This window comes from Anolis sagrei, chromosome 1 (genome assembly GCF_037176765.1).
Source record: "Anolis sagrei isolate rAnoSag1 chromosome 1, rAnoSag1.mat, whole genome shotgun sequence".
In the NCBI taxonomy this organism is placed as follows: Eukaryota; Metazoa; Chordata; class Lepidosauria; order Squamata; family Dactyloidae; genus Anolis; species Anolis sagrei.
The window spans coordinates 171,845,714-171,866,078 of NC_090021.1; the positions used below are offsets into that span (position 1 = coordinate 171,845,714).

Consider the following 20,365-nt stretch of genomic DNA (forward strand, 5'->3'; position numbering starts at 1 on the left):
TGGGATGGGTAGGCGTAAGTCAGGCGATGCAGGGTATGTAGTGATGGATTCTCCACTCCCCTCACCAGGACCCTACATATTCACCACAATGCAAATCCATAGGCCTTTGTGATAAGGTCGTATGTCAGATGACTGGTCAAGCTAGTCTAGTACTGTCTTCTTAATAGTGGTTTTAAGTAAGGGGTCTTTTTCCCTATACAATCCAATATCCTTTTAACTAGACATGACAGAAATACTGGGCAAGCATGAGTGTTAATCTGAAAATTCTGTTTCATGGCCTTTTCCAATTTCACATCTCACATTTTCCGACTAGATGATCAAAAACTGACAGTAGATAGCCCAGAGCTGATCTGAATGTACTCTTTGCTATCATGTTGACACAATATTTGGAGAAGCAGTAGAAGTGTGAAGAAAGTGGCCACAAGGTCTTTATTTGTTTGGCTTTCTTAACATTGAGATTCGATTTTAATTAAAGTAATTAGGTTTTTTTTCACACCTCTGACAGATTCAGCTGGATATTGACACCTCACTGCTGATGGTTTTTGAAATTGTTTCAGGACATTGGACAAAGTCACTCAGCCTGTGACAGAGATGTAACAGCTGAGTGTTGGCATAAAAACAAGTTTGCTTATTGTTTATTAGCATCTTGCCTCAGTGAAATGTGCTGCCTGTAGACTCCTGATGCCAAACATTTTTGATGCTGGGATGTTTCAATTTCAGTTGAGCAATCCCATTTCATCTGAAGTGGAAAACATGAACCTTCAAAAGTTTTGGAATGAGTAATCCCATCTCACCTTACACAGCATAGTGAAAGGTGAGGGACTATCCAACAATATCTGGAGAGTTATGAGATGCCCACCTTTCAGTTTCAGCAATCAAACTGTTGTGTTTATGTCACAGTCTTGGCCAAGGGTGGGTTGAACTTCTTAGAGATGAGGAGAGCATCAGTCCCGTTTGCTACCAGCACTACCATTTGAATCTCCACAAGATGTATCTAGTACCACCTTTTGGAAAGCTAGAAGTCATTTAAATGTCCTTTCAGGGTTTTTTTAATGCTGTTTGGACTCAAATACATGAGAGGAAATGTATCCCATGAAGACTTCTGGGGCACAATTGTCTCTTTTAGAAGATGGACTTTGGGGGCAATGGGACTGGGGGGACTGAGGTAGATTACAAGAAGCTTGTGGGCCCACAGTTCCCATGTCTAGCATAGTTTATTCAACCTATGTCTGTTTTGTCAAAAAAAATTGTTTTTTTAAAAAAGTTGGACAGCAGATGCAACCTCCTGGGTACTTACCTCGGGCCCTCCTCATTTTTACTGACCTTTTGGCATAAGGATGTGGTGGCCCACTGCATCCTTATGCAGAAAGGATGGGAGAGGAAGGCAGGTAGTGGCTGAGAGCCTTCTTGACTACTCTCAGCCACCGCACGTCTTGCCCTCCTCTTGGCATAAGAATGGTGTGAACAGCCGTGTCCTTATGCTGGGAGGACAGCTCAACAAGGCACACAGTGGTTGAGAACCTTCTGAACTGCCCTCAGCCACTGTGTTCTTGCCCTCCTCCCGGCATAATGCTGAGAGGACAGCCCAAAGCTCAAGTAAGGAGTATTGGGGAGGAAGATTGGGTCATTCACCTAATGTCTCATTTTCCTTCCAAGATAAGGATGGGGTGAGCAGCCCCATCCTTATGCCAGCAGGACAACCTAAGTATGACCTAGGCCCTGCCCTGCCCCCTCGTGGTCCCCACCCTCTCCCAGGACCTCCCCCTCCTGGGTCCATCCCACCCAGTGTGTGCCCAGCTACCCTCCATGTGGTCCTAAGACAAAAAAAACCCTTTTGTTCATGCCTGATATACACTCTTGAAAGTAACAAGAGAATATTTCCCCTCAGATCACTTATTCTGCACTATTCCTGCTGAATTTAGTGAGATTAATCCACGTAAATTGTTTAAGAACTATGATATACGTTTATGATGGAGCATTTGGTGTTTTATACTGACTGAATTCTGCTGTCTATAGGAAACATTGTAATGTTGGAGTCATGAATAATATTTTACAAATCTTGATAGCAACTAGCCTGTTCAGAGCAACATTATCAGACCGCACACTTACATTTCAAGGAAAGGTCAAACATAAAAGGTAATTTCCACTCAGGTTTGAGAGGGAAACAAAATGGGGCTGTTTAAGAAAAAGAAATGTTAGAATATACTTCATATTTGACATCTGATATGCAGAGAAGGCTGATATAGGAATGAACCTGAGACTTTGACGACACAAACCATAATATTTAGATCTCTGAAGGTTAAAGTGCATTATTAAAATGTCAAGATTCCACAATACCATTCTAAGAATATCATCAAGGCTCAGCTATAGAAGCAAGCAGGTGAGGCTATTACCCCAATCACATAATTAATTCAGTTGTAGAAATGACATGTTTTGCAATGATTTCTTAAGAATTCGATCATGCAGCTCTGAAAGGGTTGTGCTTCCCAGAGAGAAAAGCAGCCTGGCTACAACTTACGTGGGCACTTTTTGACACAAAACGCTCCATAGGTGTATTTGCCATCCCGGTTGTTTTCCATCTGGAAAGTGGCAGGATTGTAGACTGAAGTCTGAGGGCACTGTGTGACGCAAGCCCCACTGTCATTAAAATTCATACATGCCTACAAAACAAGGATTAAAATGCATATCAGTACTTGGATTAGAGAAAACGAGCCTTGGCTAATTGTTGACAACAGAAACATGAGCCTTGGCTAATTGATGACAACAGGAATAAAATAGACAGATCCCAATAACATTTGGAATAGTTTATTTGAAGACTTTACCCTACTGGAGTGTCAATATATTTCTACAATGCTCCGGATGTGTGGAGATTTTAAGGCTGTAATTAAGGTCAGTTTGAAATGAATTGTTATGGTGTGCCCTTCAAGTTGTTTCTGACTCAAAGATGAACTTAGCACATGGCTTCTGGGGCTCAGAGTGAGACTCACCCTATATGGTTCCGACCCAGTTTACCTGTCCTAAAGCATCTCCTCCAATAAACCATCAAGGATGTTAAGATCTTCCGGAGAGGCCCTGCTCTCGGTCCCACCACTTTCGCAGTCATGTTTGGTGGGAACGAGAGACAGGGCCTTTTCTGTGGTGGCCCCCTGGCTATGGAACTCCCTCCCTGGAGAGATTACGTCTTCCTCCTCTTGTCCTTCAGCAAGCAGCTAAAATCCTGGCTCTGGAACCAGGCGTTCGTAGATTGAGGGATGACCCGGCATTGACTAAAAGTTAATGGACAACAACAATTGGTTGAGTTGGATGATGTTTTTAACTTGGTGTATTGCTTTTTATATGTATTTTAGAACTTATTTATTGTGTATGTTGTTTTATGATATTTCTTATATTGCATTGAATTCTTGCTGTTAGCTGTTCTGAGTCCCTCCACAGAGGTAGAGAAGAATGGGATACAAAAGTTCTAAATAAATAAACCCAGTTCAAAGCAAATATTGTGGGATATTCTCCCTTGATATTCTGGGTTATATGATTGCATGGAAGGGCCCTCTGGTTAGGTCTACACTGCCACATAATGCAGTTTTTGAATCTAGATTATCTGCCTTGAACTGGATTATATGAGTCTACACCATATAATACAGTTTAAAGGAGATAATCTGAATTCTGAAACTGCATTATATGGCAGTGTAGATGAGGCCTAATTTGTATAGTAAACATCTGTTGACTAAATGGGAGTACTGAAAATCTAATAATCATGTCATTCACCTTGAATGGGTTGACTTAATCCCATTGATCATCTTTTAACTTCTTAATACTTAGCTCTACAAAGAACTGGCATTCCAACCAAACATGTGTTTGCTGTCTTTGTGATTTTTCCAACAGCTCAATTGATAGAAACCTATTGTGGCGTCAACTGGTCAACAGGCCAACACAACAATTGACTATTGTTTTTAATCAAGGAACTCTATTCCAGTGATTCCTGGAATAAGAGTTGGTATTTCCAGCTCATTAACTATCATATCCCAACCATATATCTGAATGACATAATCTTAGTACTGCTTGGCTCAGAATTTATTCCATCTTCAGTTGAGTTAAAGAGTTTTCTATTTTTTGTACATTGATGATATGGATGTCACTTACTTTCAAAAGGTTAGAAGGCTGCTTTCTAAGCTCAATATATTTTGTTTGAAAGAAAAGCTGAAAATTAACTATACTAAAACAAAAGTTTAGGAAAAAGACACTCTCATTTTGAATGGGCTATCAATAGTCATAGGCTGGATCTACACTGTCACATAATCCCATTTCAGAATGTAGATTAACTTCACTGATTAACCTCAATTACAACAGAAAAACAACAGAGGGGAAATAAACAGGCACATAAAATCACTCTCAACAAAAGATTCCCCCCAGGCCCTTCCAAGCCATTGAATGCTAATCAAGGTGATCAGCTGAAACATACACAGCTAGCCCCAGCAGACAAAAGTCCTTTGTCCCACCCTGGTCATTCCACAGATATATAAACCCATTTTCCTACTTCCAACAGACCTCACTACCTCTGAAGATGCTTACCATAGATGCAGGCGAAACGTCAGGAGAAAAATTGCCTCCAGAACATGGCCATATAGCCCGGAAAAACCTACAACAACCCAGTGATTCCGGCCATGAAAGCCTTCGACAATACATTAACCTCACTGAACTGGAATATATGAGTCTACACTGCCATATAACCCAGTTGTTGCAATTGATATGTATTCAATTATATGGCAGTGTAATCCTGTGATTTGGGCCTTTCTGGATTGGCCCCTAGAGAGAAAAGGAACCACCAAGAAGAACAATAGAGTAATTAGGCAAGAGAACACAAGACTTCATTAAATTAATTTTAAAAACCAGTTAGGATGAAGTGAATATTCAAAAATATTTTTAAAGTGGTCAAAAACATGTACGGAAATTCTTTGCAAAATTAGCACATTGATGTTTTTTGCAGGAGCATTTTTTGCATACAAAACAACTTGTTTTGGCTAGAAAAATTTTTTCTGATTGATTTTCTGTGTAGACAATGCTGTTTCCTGCATAGAAAATGCTGTTTTCTGTGTAAAACTTTACTGTGGAAATAGATATGGGGATAGGTCCTGAACTGTGAAAAAGCTTTGAAAATGTGTTGCTTTTCAAAATTTTTGGACAGAAGGAAGAAAAATGCATCCTTGGAGAAGACAATTCACAGAAAACTGCATCCCTGTGTGCCAGTGGTTAAAAGCTGAGCCTCTTCAGATGGACAGAAACTCATAGATTAACTAATTTACGAGGCCATAAAGACTTCAGCAAAGCATGCGGGGAATGTGGAAGTACTTCATCAGTGTCGCAGATGGACGATGAAAGCGACAGCTCCCCTGGTGGCCAGAAAAAGTTAAATAGCCTCTGTCTATGTCTGTATATGTTTGTATGTCAAAAATTGGCATTGAATGTTTGCCATATATGTGTACACTGTAATCCGCCCTGAGTCCCCTGCGGAGTGAGAAGGGCGGAATATAAAAGCTGTAAATAAATAAATAAATAAATAAATAAATAGAGTTGTTACAACAAAGATTATTTTAGTTCAAGACAAATGTGTTAAATTAACACGGAGTCATTAGAAGCAAAAACAGACATGTTAATTCTCTCTCTCCTAGTGCTCTAAATACCTCTAAATCTTTGTGAGTACATTTTACTGAAACATTAATGCTGTGGAGACAGGCACAGATTTGCTTTCAAATGACTACCTGCCAGCACACAAAGAACAATGGATGCTTGCCTTATCTAGAAATTTTCACAGCAGGATATTGCAGCTAGTAGCAAGCAAGTATTATATGTCAGATGATCTCTTAATTCATCATACATTGAAATTTTGTTAATTAATACATAGCAGAACTCACATATTTATTTTCTCTTATCCATTGCCTTTGTCTTTCCACGTAACTTATCATCAAAATAGATTGCTTAGTGACTGTATAATAAAGATTCAAACAGCTAATGACATATATAACCCAAGGTGAGGATAGTCTTCCACAAAAGATCTAATAAAATCAAATTGAAAAGCTCAGTCAAGTTTTGATTTATGGCCATGAAGCCTTGTTTATTGGTTCTTGTGATAGAATATAGTACAGTCTAAGCCTTTGGGCTGGTCTGGATACTGTGGAGTCTGGTGATGCCAATACTCTGGCTTTTTCCTGCTTTTTTAGTAGGAGTAGTTCTAGTAGGAGTAGTAGGAACAATGTGTGTATAGCTAACACTTGAACCTAGAAAAGTCCCCAGGAAAGACTCTATAGCAGGCCTGTGGCCAGGATTTTGATTCCGGGGGGGGGGGGTGAGTCTGAGTGAAAGAGGGTCTACCCTAGCAAGCCTTTTGTATCGTTACCCCAATAACCCCATGCATATGAGATATATTGAGCATGGTGATCAGATCATGATATGAATAAACATAACAGTTTAAATAATGTACCAGTAAGGCCTTTTCACAGACCACCATGAGAATTGGGGGGGGGGGGGGCTGAAGCCCCCAAAGCCGCCCCCCCCCCCCAGCTACATGCCTGCTCTATAGCAACACAGCAACTGACTACACTGATCTAAAACCTTGAGGACCTTGAGATCATCCGAGGGGGCCCTGCTCTCAGACCCACCTTTGTCCCAGGTACGTTTGGCGGGGATGAGAGACAGGGCCTTCTCAGTGGTGCCCCCTCCCCCCCCCCCCCGGCTATGGAACGCTCTCCCTAGAGAGATTAGATCTGCCCCCTCCCTCTTAATGTTTTGGAAACAAGTCAAAACATGGCTGTTTGAGTAAGCGTTCACAAACACAGAGTAGAGGATACAGGTAATTGACATAGAAAATGGACGACTGACGATGGAATTGGACAATGCTTGACAATAAGGAGACACAAATGATGTTGTTTATTGTTGTTGTGTTGTGTAATTTTAATGCTTATATGCTTATATTGTATTTGATACTATGTATGCTGTTTTGTTGGAAACCGCCTTGAGTCGCCGATTGGCTGAGAAAGGTGGTATACAAATACAGTAAATAAATAAATAAATAAACAATTTCTGGTTGCTTTCATCTGTATAAGGAACACATTTTTTGTAAAGACACCTCAGCTACTTTGGATTACAACAGAAGCCCCTTCCACACTGCCATATAATCTGGTTCAAAGCAGATAATCTGGATTTACATGGCAATGTAAATGGGGTTAGAGATAGCTAATAATAATCATATATCTCTTCTTGGAAAATCTATTTTTCCTCTAGATAGTATCATGATTACAGTTAAATCCAAAAGAGAATGATCAGATAGGTTAGCTGACAAGACCACAAATAGCATGTACACTGTAGAATCGAAGTGGTTTGATATTACTATAATAATAATAATAATAATAATAATAATAATAGTAAACCTTTATTTGTACCCCGCTACCATCTCCCACAGGACTCGGTGCGGCTTACAAGAGGCCGAGCCCAAAATACATCAGAAATGAAAAACACAATAACAACAATACGATAAAACAATAACACAGCAAAACAATAACAAAATCACGACGTATTTAAAAACCTGTGGCAGGGCCAAATGTAATGATTAATTTTTTAAAAAATGCTGGGCATGTCCAGGTGAAATAGGATGGATACTTTGGGGATAAGAGGGTGTGCAAACAATTCTAACTCTCTCGTAAAGTGCAGTTGGGACATATTGCTTGGGATTCCTTAATCTGGGAAGACACACTGGAACACCCATGTTTTCAAGCTCCTTCTGAAGACTGCCAATGTTGGGGCTTGCCTGATGTCCTTGGGGAGGGAGTTCCAGAGTCGTGGGGCCACCACCGAGAAGGCCCTGTCCCTCATTCCCACCAATCGTGCTTGCTATGCAGGTGGAATCATGAGCAGGGCCTCTCCAGATGAACGAAGAGATCGTGTGGGTTCGTATACGGAAATACGGTCACGCAAGTAATTGGGTCCCAAACCATTTAGGGCTTTGTAGGTAAGCACCTGCACCTTGAATTGGGCCCAGAAAATGAATGGCAGCCAATGGAACTCCTTAAACAGGAGGGTTGATCTCTCTCTGTAAGGAGCACCAGTTAACAACCTGGCCGCCTACCGTTGAACCAACTGAAATTTCCGGGCCGTTTTCAATGGCAGCCCCACGTACTTCAATTGCTATGGAGCACTGGTAAAGAATCCTGGGATTTTTAGTTTGTGAGAGAATGCTAATAATCTTATAAAACTACAATTTCCACAATCCCACAGCACTAATTCAGGCTGAGTTGGAGGCAGGGAGTGGCTGCTAGTGCTTAACACCAGATAGCCTGAAAAGCTCTGGTCTTAAATAATCTATGGATAGGGTGTTGTGTGCTTTACAGGGTGGATGGCCATGTTCTAGCAGCATTCAGAACATACCACTTATAGAAGCAGGTGAAACATCAAGAGAAAACGCTGCCAGAACATAGCCATAGAGCATGGTAAACACACAACACCTGAGTGATCCCAGCTGTGAAAGCCTTCGACAATGCAATCTATGGGTACATCTATACTGCAGAATTATACTAAATTAGATAACTTCCATGGCTCAATCCTATGAGATCCTGGAATTTATAGTTTATATATCTATTTGATAGAGAAGATTAAAACCTTGTAAAACTACAGCTCCTATGATTCCATAACATTGAGCTATGAAAATTATAGCAGTTGTTGTGGTTAACTTGATTGTTTCATTGCCTGAGATTTCAGAGAACAGTGATCAAGATTCTGCAGACCCACAGGGGTCTGGAAATGGGGATTTTGGGCAGGAGAATGTTGATAGTCATGATGAAGCTCAGATGTTCATTAGATGTTCCATTACAAGCAGAGAAAGAGGCTGAGAGGCCAGATGTAGTTTTTTTTCAAGAGAATCAGGGTTGAAATGTGAAAAGAATGTGCTAATTGGGGATACAGAAAAGTATCTACTTCGAGATAGATAGAAGAGATCAAATCGCTCAACATAGACAGATGGCTCAGGGGAGATGTCGCTCCATCAGATTACGACAAGAAGAACCCTCCTGCATCTTCCCAAGGGAAAGGGAATAACCTTTTGAGTATATATGAGAAGTGAATTAGGCTGATTCCTCAGAGGAATCAACATTTGGTTTATGGCAGCAATTCCTTTCTTGTGTTCAAATTTCATGGGCCTTGGATTTCATGTTTTCAAGTTTATGTTCCTGTTATTTCATAGACCTTCAATTTTATGTTTTCACATTTATGTTCCTGAATTTTGTGTTGTTCCTGGATTGGATTGGGATCACAGACTCTTGTAACTCTTGGATCTTTGTTATGGTTTTTATGCATTCCTGTTTCTCTGGATGAACTCTGTGTGTCAAGTCTTCAGTTGCAGTTTGCCTGAGCTTGGTGTTTGGATTCCTGTTCTTCAAGTTTAAGTGACTTTTACTATGGACAATATCTTATACTACTTTTGATAATTGTTTATCCTTTTGCTGAAGCTACATTTATTCTTTAATAAACTGATTTGCTTAAATACTGGATTCTGGAGTGTGAGATTGGTTCAAAGGTGCCTTCCCAGACTGGTGTGCAATAAAAGTATCAAAGTGCTATAATTTTACAGATGCACTTTGAGTCAGTATGAAACACCAGTATTAAAGCACACCCCCACCATTGTCGAGTCAAGCTAATCAAATACAGACAGTCCTCGAGTTACAAACATTTGACTTACAAACAAGTCATATTTAAGAAAGGTGGTGAGACGACAGAAAGTGAGAGAATCTACCCCTCGGAGAAAAAATGCATTCCTGAAATAGTTCTCATGGGAAAAAGGTGTCTTCACTGAACCTTTCTTAACAATCCTTGTTTTCATAAGAGAAGATCAAAATGTTCAAAATCCAATTGTCACGGGGATAAAATGGGAGGTGATGTTGTGATTCATGGCTCTGAGTCTGAAGCTGAGCCCTGTGGGGCTTGTGAGCCAGAGTTCACTGATGAGGAGGATGATGGGTTATAGATTTCTGTTCACTCAGACAGGGTTGAAGGTGAGGCTGCAGAAGGGGAAACAGCAAGTCAGTTCTCAGGGGGAAAGAATGTCAGTGAGACTGATAATGGGAGTGAATTCCCACACAGCCAGGTGGAGATATCTTTGCCTCCTTTGCCTTCCCACGGTGATCCAGCCCAGTTGGTAAACCAAGATAAGGGATTAGAGAGCCTTAAAGATAATGAATTAATGAGCAGGCAAGATCGCCTGCAATTAAGGGTCTGGAGAAGTTCTCGCTTAGCTAGTAAGCGAGAGGCCAAGTCGGCCAAGGGTCATTGCAATGCATTCATGATTGCAAAGGGTATTTAGCCTTCTCACTGACACACAGGCATTGTCAGTTCAACGTGGCTCTTTCCATGCAAACTTCTATGGATTAACCTTGGCTTTAAGCAGCACGCTTCTGGCTTCCTGAGTCGGGGATTTTGGGTTCTTTGTGTTCAACTGTTTTTCATGGACTATTGTTTAACCATTGCTTAAAGGATTATGCTTCATGTTTTTGCCTTTGGATCTTGGAAACTGTGTCTTTGCATTTAAGCCTTTTTGGAACTTTGCTTTTCTTATACATGTTTTGACTTTGACTTTTCTTCAATAAACTACAAAATCTACAGCTTTGGTGTGGTGGTGTTTGGGAGCAAGGTGAAAACTACTCTGAGTTGCAACAAGTGAAGTCTTTTGAACATGGGCACAGATAGCAAAAGAAGCACCCACGGGGGTGTTAACCCTTCCCTATGCTATCCAAAGCTTTAAAAATGGCTGGAGTTTCACTTTAAAATGTACTTGTTCCAACTTATATTCAAATTCAACTTAAGAACAAAACCACAGAGCCTATCTTGTTTGGAACCTGGAGATTGCCTGTAATACGCTGGGCTCCCAATATTTTCTAACTCTTGATTTCAAAGTATGTCTTTGTAATAAGAATGCAAAAGAGATGTAGCAGCAACCACGAGCAAAATGACACTTGCCAATGACAGCTTTCAACTAAGCATGTTAATATCCTACCATGTTCTTTTTATGCTTCGAGAACCAACTGAATCCATTTCAAAATTCAGGCAAAGAAATTCCGTACAGCTCTAATGGGCTCAGACAGAAATACAATATGTGTAAATATATACTTGAGTGTGATTTTTCACATTAATTTTAGCTATGAAATGCTGCATTATATTCCCCATAAGGGAGGTCTGTAAGCCAAACGTGACAAATACATACACCATTTTCTGGTACAATGTGTCTGAAACTACTTTTATTATTATTATAACAGCATCGTTATTAATAATAATGCCAATAAATTTGTTCCACTTTTAAAGGTAGCATTTTTCAAGGCAATTTACAACAATAAACACAACAAACATTGATGCCATTAACTAAAACACGAGAATTAAAATACAGTAAAATAAAAATGTTAGTTTAAAAAACACAAAATGACTCAACAAGCAAACCAGCCAAAATCAAATTAACGTATTCCGTTCTTTACTATCCACTTAAGAACAGTTTTCCTGTAATTTTTCCTAGTTCCAACAGACCTCACTACTTCTGAGGGTGCTTGCCACAAATGCAGTCAAAAAGTCAGGAGATAATGCTTCTAGAACATGGCTATACAGCCCAAAAAACCTACAACAACCCAATGATTCTGGACATGAAAGACTTTGACAATGATTTGGAGGCTAATTCTCTTTTTTGTCACTGCATATTACATTTGCCAGCAAGTTTTGTTTTGTGTTTTTAAAATTTTTTGTGGTTTTGAAAATTGAGGTTCACATTAGATCTGATGCCGCATTAGGCAAGTAAAAACGGTATGTTTCCACTGATCGACTAATACCAAGAGAGTCTTTTAGCTGTCTACTTGTGCAGTATTATGGTTGGTTGTAAGCTTGTTCGATCAAAAAAAAAGTTCAAAACTCGTCGTGGATGCTGGTGGTTTAATTTGGAATTGAATTCCGAATCTTTCCGAAAAAATTCTGAACTTTCCGAAATATCTGAAATTTTTGAATCACTTCGTTAATGGTGGACACGATTGCACAATATGCGAAAAACACAACACAAAGAAAAGTAAGGCCACAAACAGGAGGGAGGCATTTTTGGCTTTTGGAAGTTGATTTCACACCTTTAGGAAGGAAAATATTTTGACTATATGGGATTTCTAGTGTTTCCTCAGTGGCAACACAAAGAAAATTAAGGACACAAACAGGAGGGAGGCTTTTTTGGCTTTTTGAAGTTGATTTCACACCTTTAGGAAGGAAAATATTTTTACTATTTGGCAACACAAAGCTAACTGAGGAAACTGAGGCCTTAAAACTAAGACATCAAGAAAAAAGGGGAAAGGGATCCATGTAATTCTAGTGGAGCCAACATTACTCTATTATTATTATTATTATTATTATTATTATTATTATTATTATTAAACTTTATTTGTACCCCACTAGCATCTCCCCAAGGACTCGATGCGGCTTACAAAGGCCAAGGCCTCAACAACAACAACAACAAACAATAACAATACAATGCAAGCAAATTAAAACATAAGCAATACCAACAACAAAACATAACACTATTACACAATAAAACCAAGGCCAGGCCAATGAAGGGTACAGGTTAAAAAGTGCTGGGTGTAAAAGGTGATGTGTTAGGATTCTGGGCAAGTGCAATGTGCAGAGAGTCTTAAGCTCTAATAAAGTGCTTCTGGGACGTAGTGCTGGAGGTTATACTATTCTGGAAAGGCACATCGGAATAACCAGATCTTCAAGTTCTTCCTAAAGACTGCCAACGTAGGTGCTAGTCTAATGTCTTTGGGGAGGGTGTTCCAAAGTCGGGGGGCAACCACAGAGAAGGCCCTGTCCCTCATCCCCACCAAACGTGCCTGCGACGCAGGTGGAATCGTGAGCAGGGCCTCTCCGGATGAACGGAGGATACGCGTGGGTTCATATATGGAGATGCGGTCACACAGGTAGGCAGGTCCCAAACCTCAAGAGGAACTCCATCCAGATTCTGAAATACTTTCACCCTGTACAGGAAACTTAACTTGCAATTTAACAAGCAAGTCTCCTTCATTAGGAAGAAAAACATGAAAACCAGCCCAGCTCCCACCTTGACCAGTACACTTTGGCATAGTTGAGTTTGTGGGTGCCTCTTATCGCCCTTTGACAAAGTCAAAGGCTTGCTCATTTACAGTGCAGTCATATATTTTCCAGAGCAAAAACAAAAAGCACTTCCTTCAGTCTTTTGGCAAAGACATCTTACATTTTTGTTTAGGGAAACTATGATAGATGGCATTTTCTGCATGTTTTGTTTAAAATCACATTTCTAAATGAATTGCTCACATTCTGTAAATGCTAATTTTTAGGAGGAAAGGGAAGGGGGGTATTTTCACTTAAGATAAAAATCACACCAATTAGCATATAAATGGTTTCAAATCTCTATTTGCAAATCTCATAAATGTTTTAATGGGCAGAATAAGCTGATAAGTAACAGAAATGTAATGGGAAAATGTGAATGCTAAAATATTGAGCGGATATCTTTCATTGTATATGCAATATAATTAAAGTAACTTCCTTGCACTTGCATACACACTCATATAAGAAAAATTACACAGTCCTCAGAGGAAAGCATAAAAATGAAGAATGCCACTGGATGAAGGAAAGGAAAGGACAGAGAAACCTACAAAGCAATCGGTGTCTTTGGGTCCGGAACAGCCTCCTGCACATTCCCGATGGCAGCACTCACTGACTGAGCGGCCGTAGCATCGTCCATCACACTGTTCGGCACATACCACTTTTGTTACTGGAGAAGACATGAAAAAACAAAACAAAACAAACATATCAGATCAGAAAACAAGTGAGAGCAGGGCATAAGTAGAACTCAGATAGCTGAGCCAATGTGAAACAGCAATAGGAAACAGAGGAGACGACTTGTGAACATATCAAATCATTTATGATTAAAGTTGTCTGTGTTTGTCAATTTCATTCTCACAGGCAAGAATAGAAATTATTTCATTTTTCTTTTCTTTCTGGAAAGTTGTGGAAAGCCCATACATTTTTACAAGACTAATCATGCAAAAATAATGGCACACTTTTGGGGACAAAAATTTCTGTATAGAGAACAACACTCTTGTGCAGAAAAAAAAAGTTTCTTGCGTATAAACCAGTATATCTTTACATAAATGATATTTAGGTACAGAAAACACTGTGCAGGAAACTTAAAAAAACAAATATAGGAATCTTGCTTTCAGCACTGATTTTTTCTAGGCACAAAATGACATTTTCTGCACACATAACTGTATTGAACTATGGGCATTTTTCATACAGAATATGCTCAATCTGCAAAAATTCTCACCTATCTAGAATTCTTTTAGTGAATATTTTCATGAATATTTCCATATGAACTTTCAATCCATACTAATGACAAAGTAAGTGAATTCTTAACACCCATGAAATCTAAAATATGTTCCTTTCAACTTAAGTGCATGTTGGGGTAGGAAGTGGTAGAGAAAATGCTGGATCTCATATTAGTTGTTAAATATTATATAGGTGTGAAATATTTGATGAGTTTTCTGTTATATAGGGAATATGTAAATAAATACTTAAATGTCTAGAGGGATGTCATTTAGAAGATGAAATAAGCTTGTTTTCTGTTACTTCCTATGAAATAGTTTGTTTGTTTATTTATTTATTTACAATATTTGTATCCCACTCATATCAGCCCGAAGGTACAAGTCGGCTACAATTAGATGCCATATATAAAAATACATACATCAGTAAAAAGCAAAAACATCACAATACATTTAAAAACATAAAAACATTGAATAATAAAAATTATAAAAACCATGTCTTTTTGTTCAAATCCTCAGCTGTTCCATCGTCTTAGCCGTTCCTCTTTTTTTTACTTTTTATTTATTGTAGCTTTAACATATTCAGTGTTTAAACATTCTTATACTTATCACTTCCCATTAACAATTTGTACAGAACATGGATGTCTTGATACCTATAATATTTCATTCTCCTACTTCATTACATCCAATCACCCAGTGCTGATCCTTCACCCCCGACCAGCCAATTGCAATACTTATTTCCAAAAATCAGTTGTTTCTATTACAGGTTTGGTCCCCTTACCTTTTATATATACATATTCTATCGATTTCCCCCAAATCTTCCCAAAATTGTCTTTTTTGGATAATCCTCTTTTAACCTTAATGTTTCCTGTCAGTTTATCGTTTATTGCGATGTCCCAGATCTCCCTATACCACTCTTCCAATTGGCACTCCCCTCCTTCTTTCCATTTTTTTAGCTATTATCAATCTTTCTGCTGTTACCAGATTGGCAATTAATTCTTTTAGTTCTTTTGGTATTTTAACATTATCAATAAATGACAGCAGTGCTATCTCCGGTGTTCCTGTTATCTCTATTTGGGTGATTCTTCCTATTTCTTGAAATACATTTTCCCAAAATTTTTGAACATATTTGCAAGACCACCACATGTGTATATATGTGCCAGTCTTAGCCATTCCTAATTCATTTTCTGATTTGAGGGTTTTTTTTTGGTCATGCTGTGACTCCAAACACTTGCTCAAAGAGCCAGGTTTTCACTTTTTTTTGAAAGGAGGGAGGGGGCTGATCTAATATCCCTAGGCAGGGTTCCACAGGCGAGGGGCCACCACAGAGAAGGCCCTGTCTCTCATCCCCACCATACGTGCTTGTGAAGCAGGCAGGATTGAGAGCAGGGCCTCCTCAGATGATCTCAAGTTCCTGGAAGGTTCATAGGGAAAGATGTGTTCAGATAGATAAGCTGGGCCAGAACCGTTTAGGGCTTTATAGGCTAAAGCGTGTACTTTGAATTGTACCCGGTAGTTTGGATTAGTTTATTTGTTTCAACTCACCATGTTCTTCCTTCATTCCTATTAATCTGCCATATAATGCAGTTTAACTGACTGAAATTGCAATTTGAGTCCACACTGACCACGGGCCTTTGATCTCTGATATAGTTTTTAAATTGTTTTTAAATTGTTTCCAATTGTTTTTAAATTGTGTTAGATTTTAGCCTGTTCTTGTAAGCTGCTCTGAGCCCCAGGGAAGTGGCGGCATATAAGTTTGAATTATAAATAAATAAAATAAATAAACAATGCAATTTCAAATTGCATTGTAATATAGATAGGGCCTAGGTTAAAGAAAAGCAAGTTCCTATAACACCTCACAGCTCATGTGTTGATCTTCATTGATGACTTTTACCATCTTGACATCACTCCAATGCTATTTAACTATAAATAAATTAATTTTCATATGTGAAATGTTAGAAATGTTGTTAAGGTATAAATGGGGCAGAGAAAAAGAGTAAGAAAGAGTTTAGGTCAAGAAACAAATTCTGGAGAAGACAGTAAAGTGAAGCAAGATACCATAAGGCAAAAAGTACTCCAAATGGACAGTAAGTTGATCAGACAGAAAATAAGTGTGGAGTAATTAGCACATAAAATCAAACATTGCCTTCCTGACCATAGAATCAATAAAGAAGCAGTAAAAAATGTTTTCGCCGAGATTGACTGCCACATTCTCCTGTTTTGGACGGGAATCTGTGATGGCTGCCCCCTTGCCGTTACTGGCACCCAAACAAACAGAAGGAGCCAGATTGGGCAAAGGAAATGGCTAAAAACGGAGGCAATCCCATGCCTACTTAACACATGACAGCAAGATCCTTCAGAGCAGTGAGTTACTTACAACTAAGGCTGAACCTACACTGCATTTATTTATTTATTTACTATACTTGTATACCGCTTTTCTCAGCCTATCGGCGACTCAAGGCAGTTTGCAACAAGTTAGTACACACAATAGCAAAATACAGATTAAGCATTAAAACAATATAAAACCACAATAGGAACAATAAAAACCAACATCATTATCATCAGCATCTCCTAGTTAAAAACGTTGTCCAAATTCCATTGTCAAGTGATTCCATTTCCTATGTCAGTTACTCTGCATTTGTAAATGCTTGCTCATATAACCATGTCTTAACTTGTCTCTGAAACGTTAAGAGTGAGGGAGCTGATCTAATCTCCTTAGAGAAGGCGTTCCATAGCCAAGGGCCACCACGGAGAAGGCCCTTTCTCTTGTACCCACCAAACGTACTTGTGATGAAGGCGGGGTCAAGAGCAGGGCCTCCCCGGGCTTAGATGGTTCATAAGGAGAGATGCGTTTGGACAGATAAATTGGGCCATATAATCAAACTGGATTATATGGCAGTGTATACTCATATAATCCAGTCCAATCAAGGTAATCTGCATTTTGAAACTGAATTATATGGTAGTGTAGATCAGACATTGTCCCAGAACACTCTCCAATTCTTTCATCTTCATCTTATTATCTTGCAATATTGCAAAAATTCTGACCAAAATGTTGTTGATTAAGGTAAGTTCTCCATTGTGTAAACTGGAAGAAAATCCAACACTCAAATCATATCCAGAGCACTATCTTTTCTTGAGCTAATTATCCTGCTATTAGGGGAGAAAGTGCCATCAAGCCATATTCATAAAATATGCAGAAGTGGTTTATACAGGTTAAACACTACTGTGTCCCATATTCCCAGGGTAGCTGCTGGTTCAGAAATGAGCAGTCAACAACCTGACTGCCCTCTTCAAGGTAACTGTTAAATAAAACCTCCTGAACTCTCTGCCCAGTTTAAATATGGTTCACTTTTCAATCATTTATTAGATGAACCAAAAAAGCCCCCAAACAAAACAAACTCTAAAAGAATTTTTTTCAGAAGTGTGCGATAAAAAGTTGGAGAAATTCACCAAGGGCTTAACTTTGTTTTCTGCCAATGGAAAAATATAACATTATGTTCCAGCAATGCTACTTACGCTTTTATAAGTGATCATTTATATTATATTTCCAGCACCCAGAGACTTTAGTAATCCCTAACTGCCTTATCCTCATATTTTCCCAGCAAGACACACCACCATTTGTCCCATTTGTATACCTTTCATTCAAAAACCTGCCAGTTGGGAAGGGATTTGAGTTCAATTTTTATTACAGATGGTAATTTTAGCAGGCCTAACCTTATTAGATACTAGTTGCTGTCTGTCTTAGAATTTAGGCATAACACATATTCATGTTATGTTTGTTTTCTTAGCCACAACTTATTTCCCTGTAATTGCTGTTCTCTGTTTGTTGTTCATTCGTTCAGTCATTTCCGACTCTTTGTGACCCCATGGACCAGCCCACGCCAGGGCTCCCTGTCAGCCATCACCATCACCAGCTCCTTCAAGATCAAGCCAGTCACTTCAAGGATGCCATCCATCCATCTTGCCTTTGGTCGGCCCCTCTTCCTTTTTCCTTCCATTTTCCCCAGCATCATTGTCTTCTCTAAGCTTTCCTTTCTTCTCATGATGTGGACAAAGTACTTCAACTTTGTCTCTTAATATTTATTTCATTCTAGCCATCCCCTGCCACGTGTTGCTGTGGCCCACATGGAGGTTCTGTGTGGGAGGTTTAGCCCAATTCTATCGTTGGTGGGGTTCAGAATGCTCTGTGATTATAGGTGAACTATAAATCCCAGCAACTACAACTCCCAAATGTCAAGATTCTATTTTCCCCAAACTCCAGCAGTGTTCACATTTTGGGCATATTGAGTATTTGTGTAGAGTTTGGTCCAGATCCATCATTGTTTGAGTCCACAGTGCTCTCTGGATGTAGGTGAACTACAACTCCAAAACCAAAGGACACTGCCCACCAAACCCTTCCAGTATTTTCTGTTGGTCATGGGAGAACTGTGTGGCAAGTTTGGTTCAATTCCATAGTTGGTGGGGTTCAGAATGCTCTTTGATTGTAGGTGAACTATAAATCCCAGTAACTACAACTCCCAAATGACAAAATCAATTTTTTGAGTGAAGGACATACATTAGCCTGATAGATGTCTTGTGTCCAAATTTGGTGTCAATTCGTCCAGTGGTTTTTGAGTTCTGTTAATCCCACAAACGAACATTACATTTTTATTTATATAGATGTGTGTTTTTTTTAATCAAAGATTTAGAACCCTTCCATATTGCCCAGAATATCAAGACAGATAATCTACATTATCTTCTTTGAACTGGGTTATCTGAGTCCACATTGCCATATAATCCAGTTCAATGTGGATTTTATATAGCTGCGTGGAAGGGGTCTATGCCTGCTTTATTTATTAGGACCTGTGTGGGGGACTAGTTATTGCTCACCTTCTGCTCCATACCGTCTGCTATTCTTTCATGAAGATTCTTTCATGAATAATATTTCATCTATTATTCTTTCATGAACCTTGTGGTCTTTTCCGGCTATGAGCATCAATTGCTCTGAGGCGCACATTTCAAATTCCCAAATACGTTTTAATGCTTACATCAAATGAGTCACCTACCGTATGTGCCTGGCATATCCCGGGTGTCCTTGGGATCACTGCCCACCCACTTTCTCCCTTTTCCAGCTCTAAGGGAGTCTCCCTAACAATTGTCTCCATGACAACATGACTCTTTTTGTGGCTTTTTCTTCATTTCTTTCCCTCCTCCCTTCCCCTCATACACTTGCTACCTTTCTTTCCCTGTGACATCACAGAGGGCCACTTCACCTACCTACAGCCAAATCCGTGACATTAGAAAACCACTTCATCTTAGTGGTACAAACAGACAGACAAAGATGCATACTTTGACTTTAGATGCTATTTACAAAGGAATTGTTTTGTTATGTCATATTTTTGTTTCCTTTTGTTTTTGTTTTACTGGAAATTTATTCACACCGAGATAAACATTTTTAAATGTAGGATCTAGCTGATAGGACTGTTTTCATCTTGTAAGGGACATCCTTCTCTCCTTCTAGAACTTCTTACTCTGGAGATTTCAAAGAAATTCATAAGGGGGAAAGTAAAGAAAGGAAAATTGGACCTGTTAGGAAGGTAGAGAATCTGTTAGTAAGCTATCAGAGTGGAGATAGAATCCACTTTTGTGTCTTGTAGCCCCCAGGGACCACATTGACTGCTTAAAACAGGTTACATCCCGTCTAGACTACTGCAACGCTCTCTACGTGGGGTTGCCCTTGAAGATGGCCCGGAAGCTTCAATTAGTCCAACGTGCGGCAGCCATGATTCTAACAGGAGCAGAACGCAAGGAGCATACAACCCCCCTGTTGCGCCAGCTCCATTGGCTACAGATCTGCTACCGGGCTCAATTCAAGGTGCTGGCATTGGCCTATAAAGCCTTAAATGGTTCCGGCCCAAGCTACCTATCCGACCGCATCTCTGCCTATGAACTCACCAGGACTTTGAGATCTTCCGGGGAGGCCCTGCTCTCGATTCCGCCTGCTTCTCAAGCACGGCTGGCGGGGACGAGAGATAGGG

At 39.5% G+C, this 20,365-nt stretch overlaps 1 protein-coding gene across 5 annotated transcripts in view; it reads right to left on the minus strand.

The window, feature by feature from the left end:
• ERBB4 (erb-b2 receptor tyrosine kinase 4) overlaps window positions 1-20,365 on the minus strand; it is a 1,155,234-nt gene that overhangs the window by 345,107 nt on the left and 789,762 nt on the right. For all 5 annotated transcript variants that reach the window (XM_067470344.1, XM_060781240.2, XM_067470353.1 and 2 more), the window contains exons 6-7: window positions 13,683-13,801; window positions 2,519-2,660 (exon numbers count right to left, since the gene is read on the minus strand). In XM_067470344.1, the coding sequence (XP_067326445.1) occupies window positions 2,519-2,660; window positions 13,683-13,801 (261 nt within the window). The remainder of the gene's footprint in view (window positions 1-2,518; window positions 2,661-13,682; window positions 13,802-20,365) is intronic.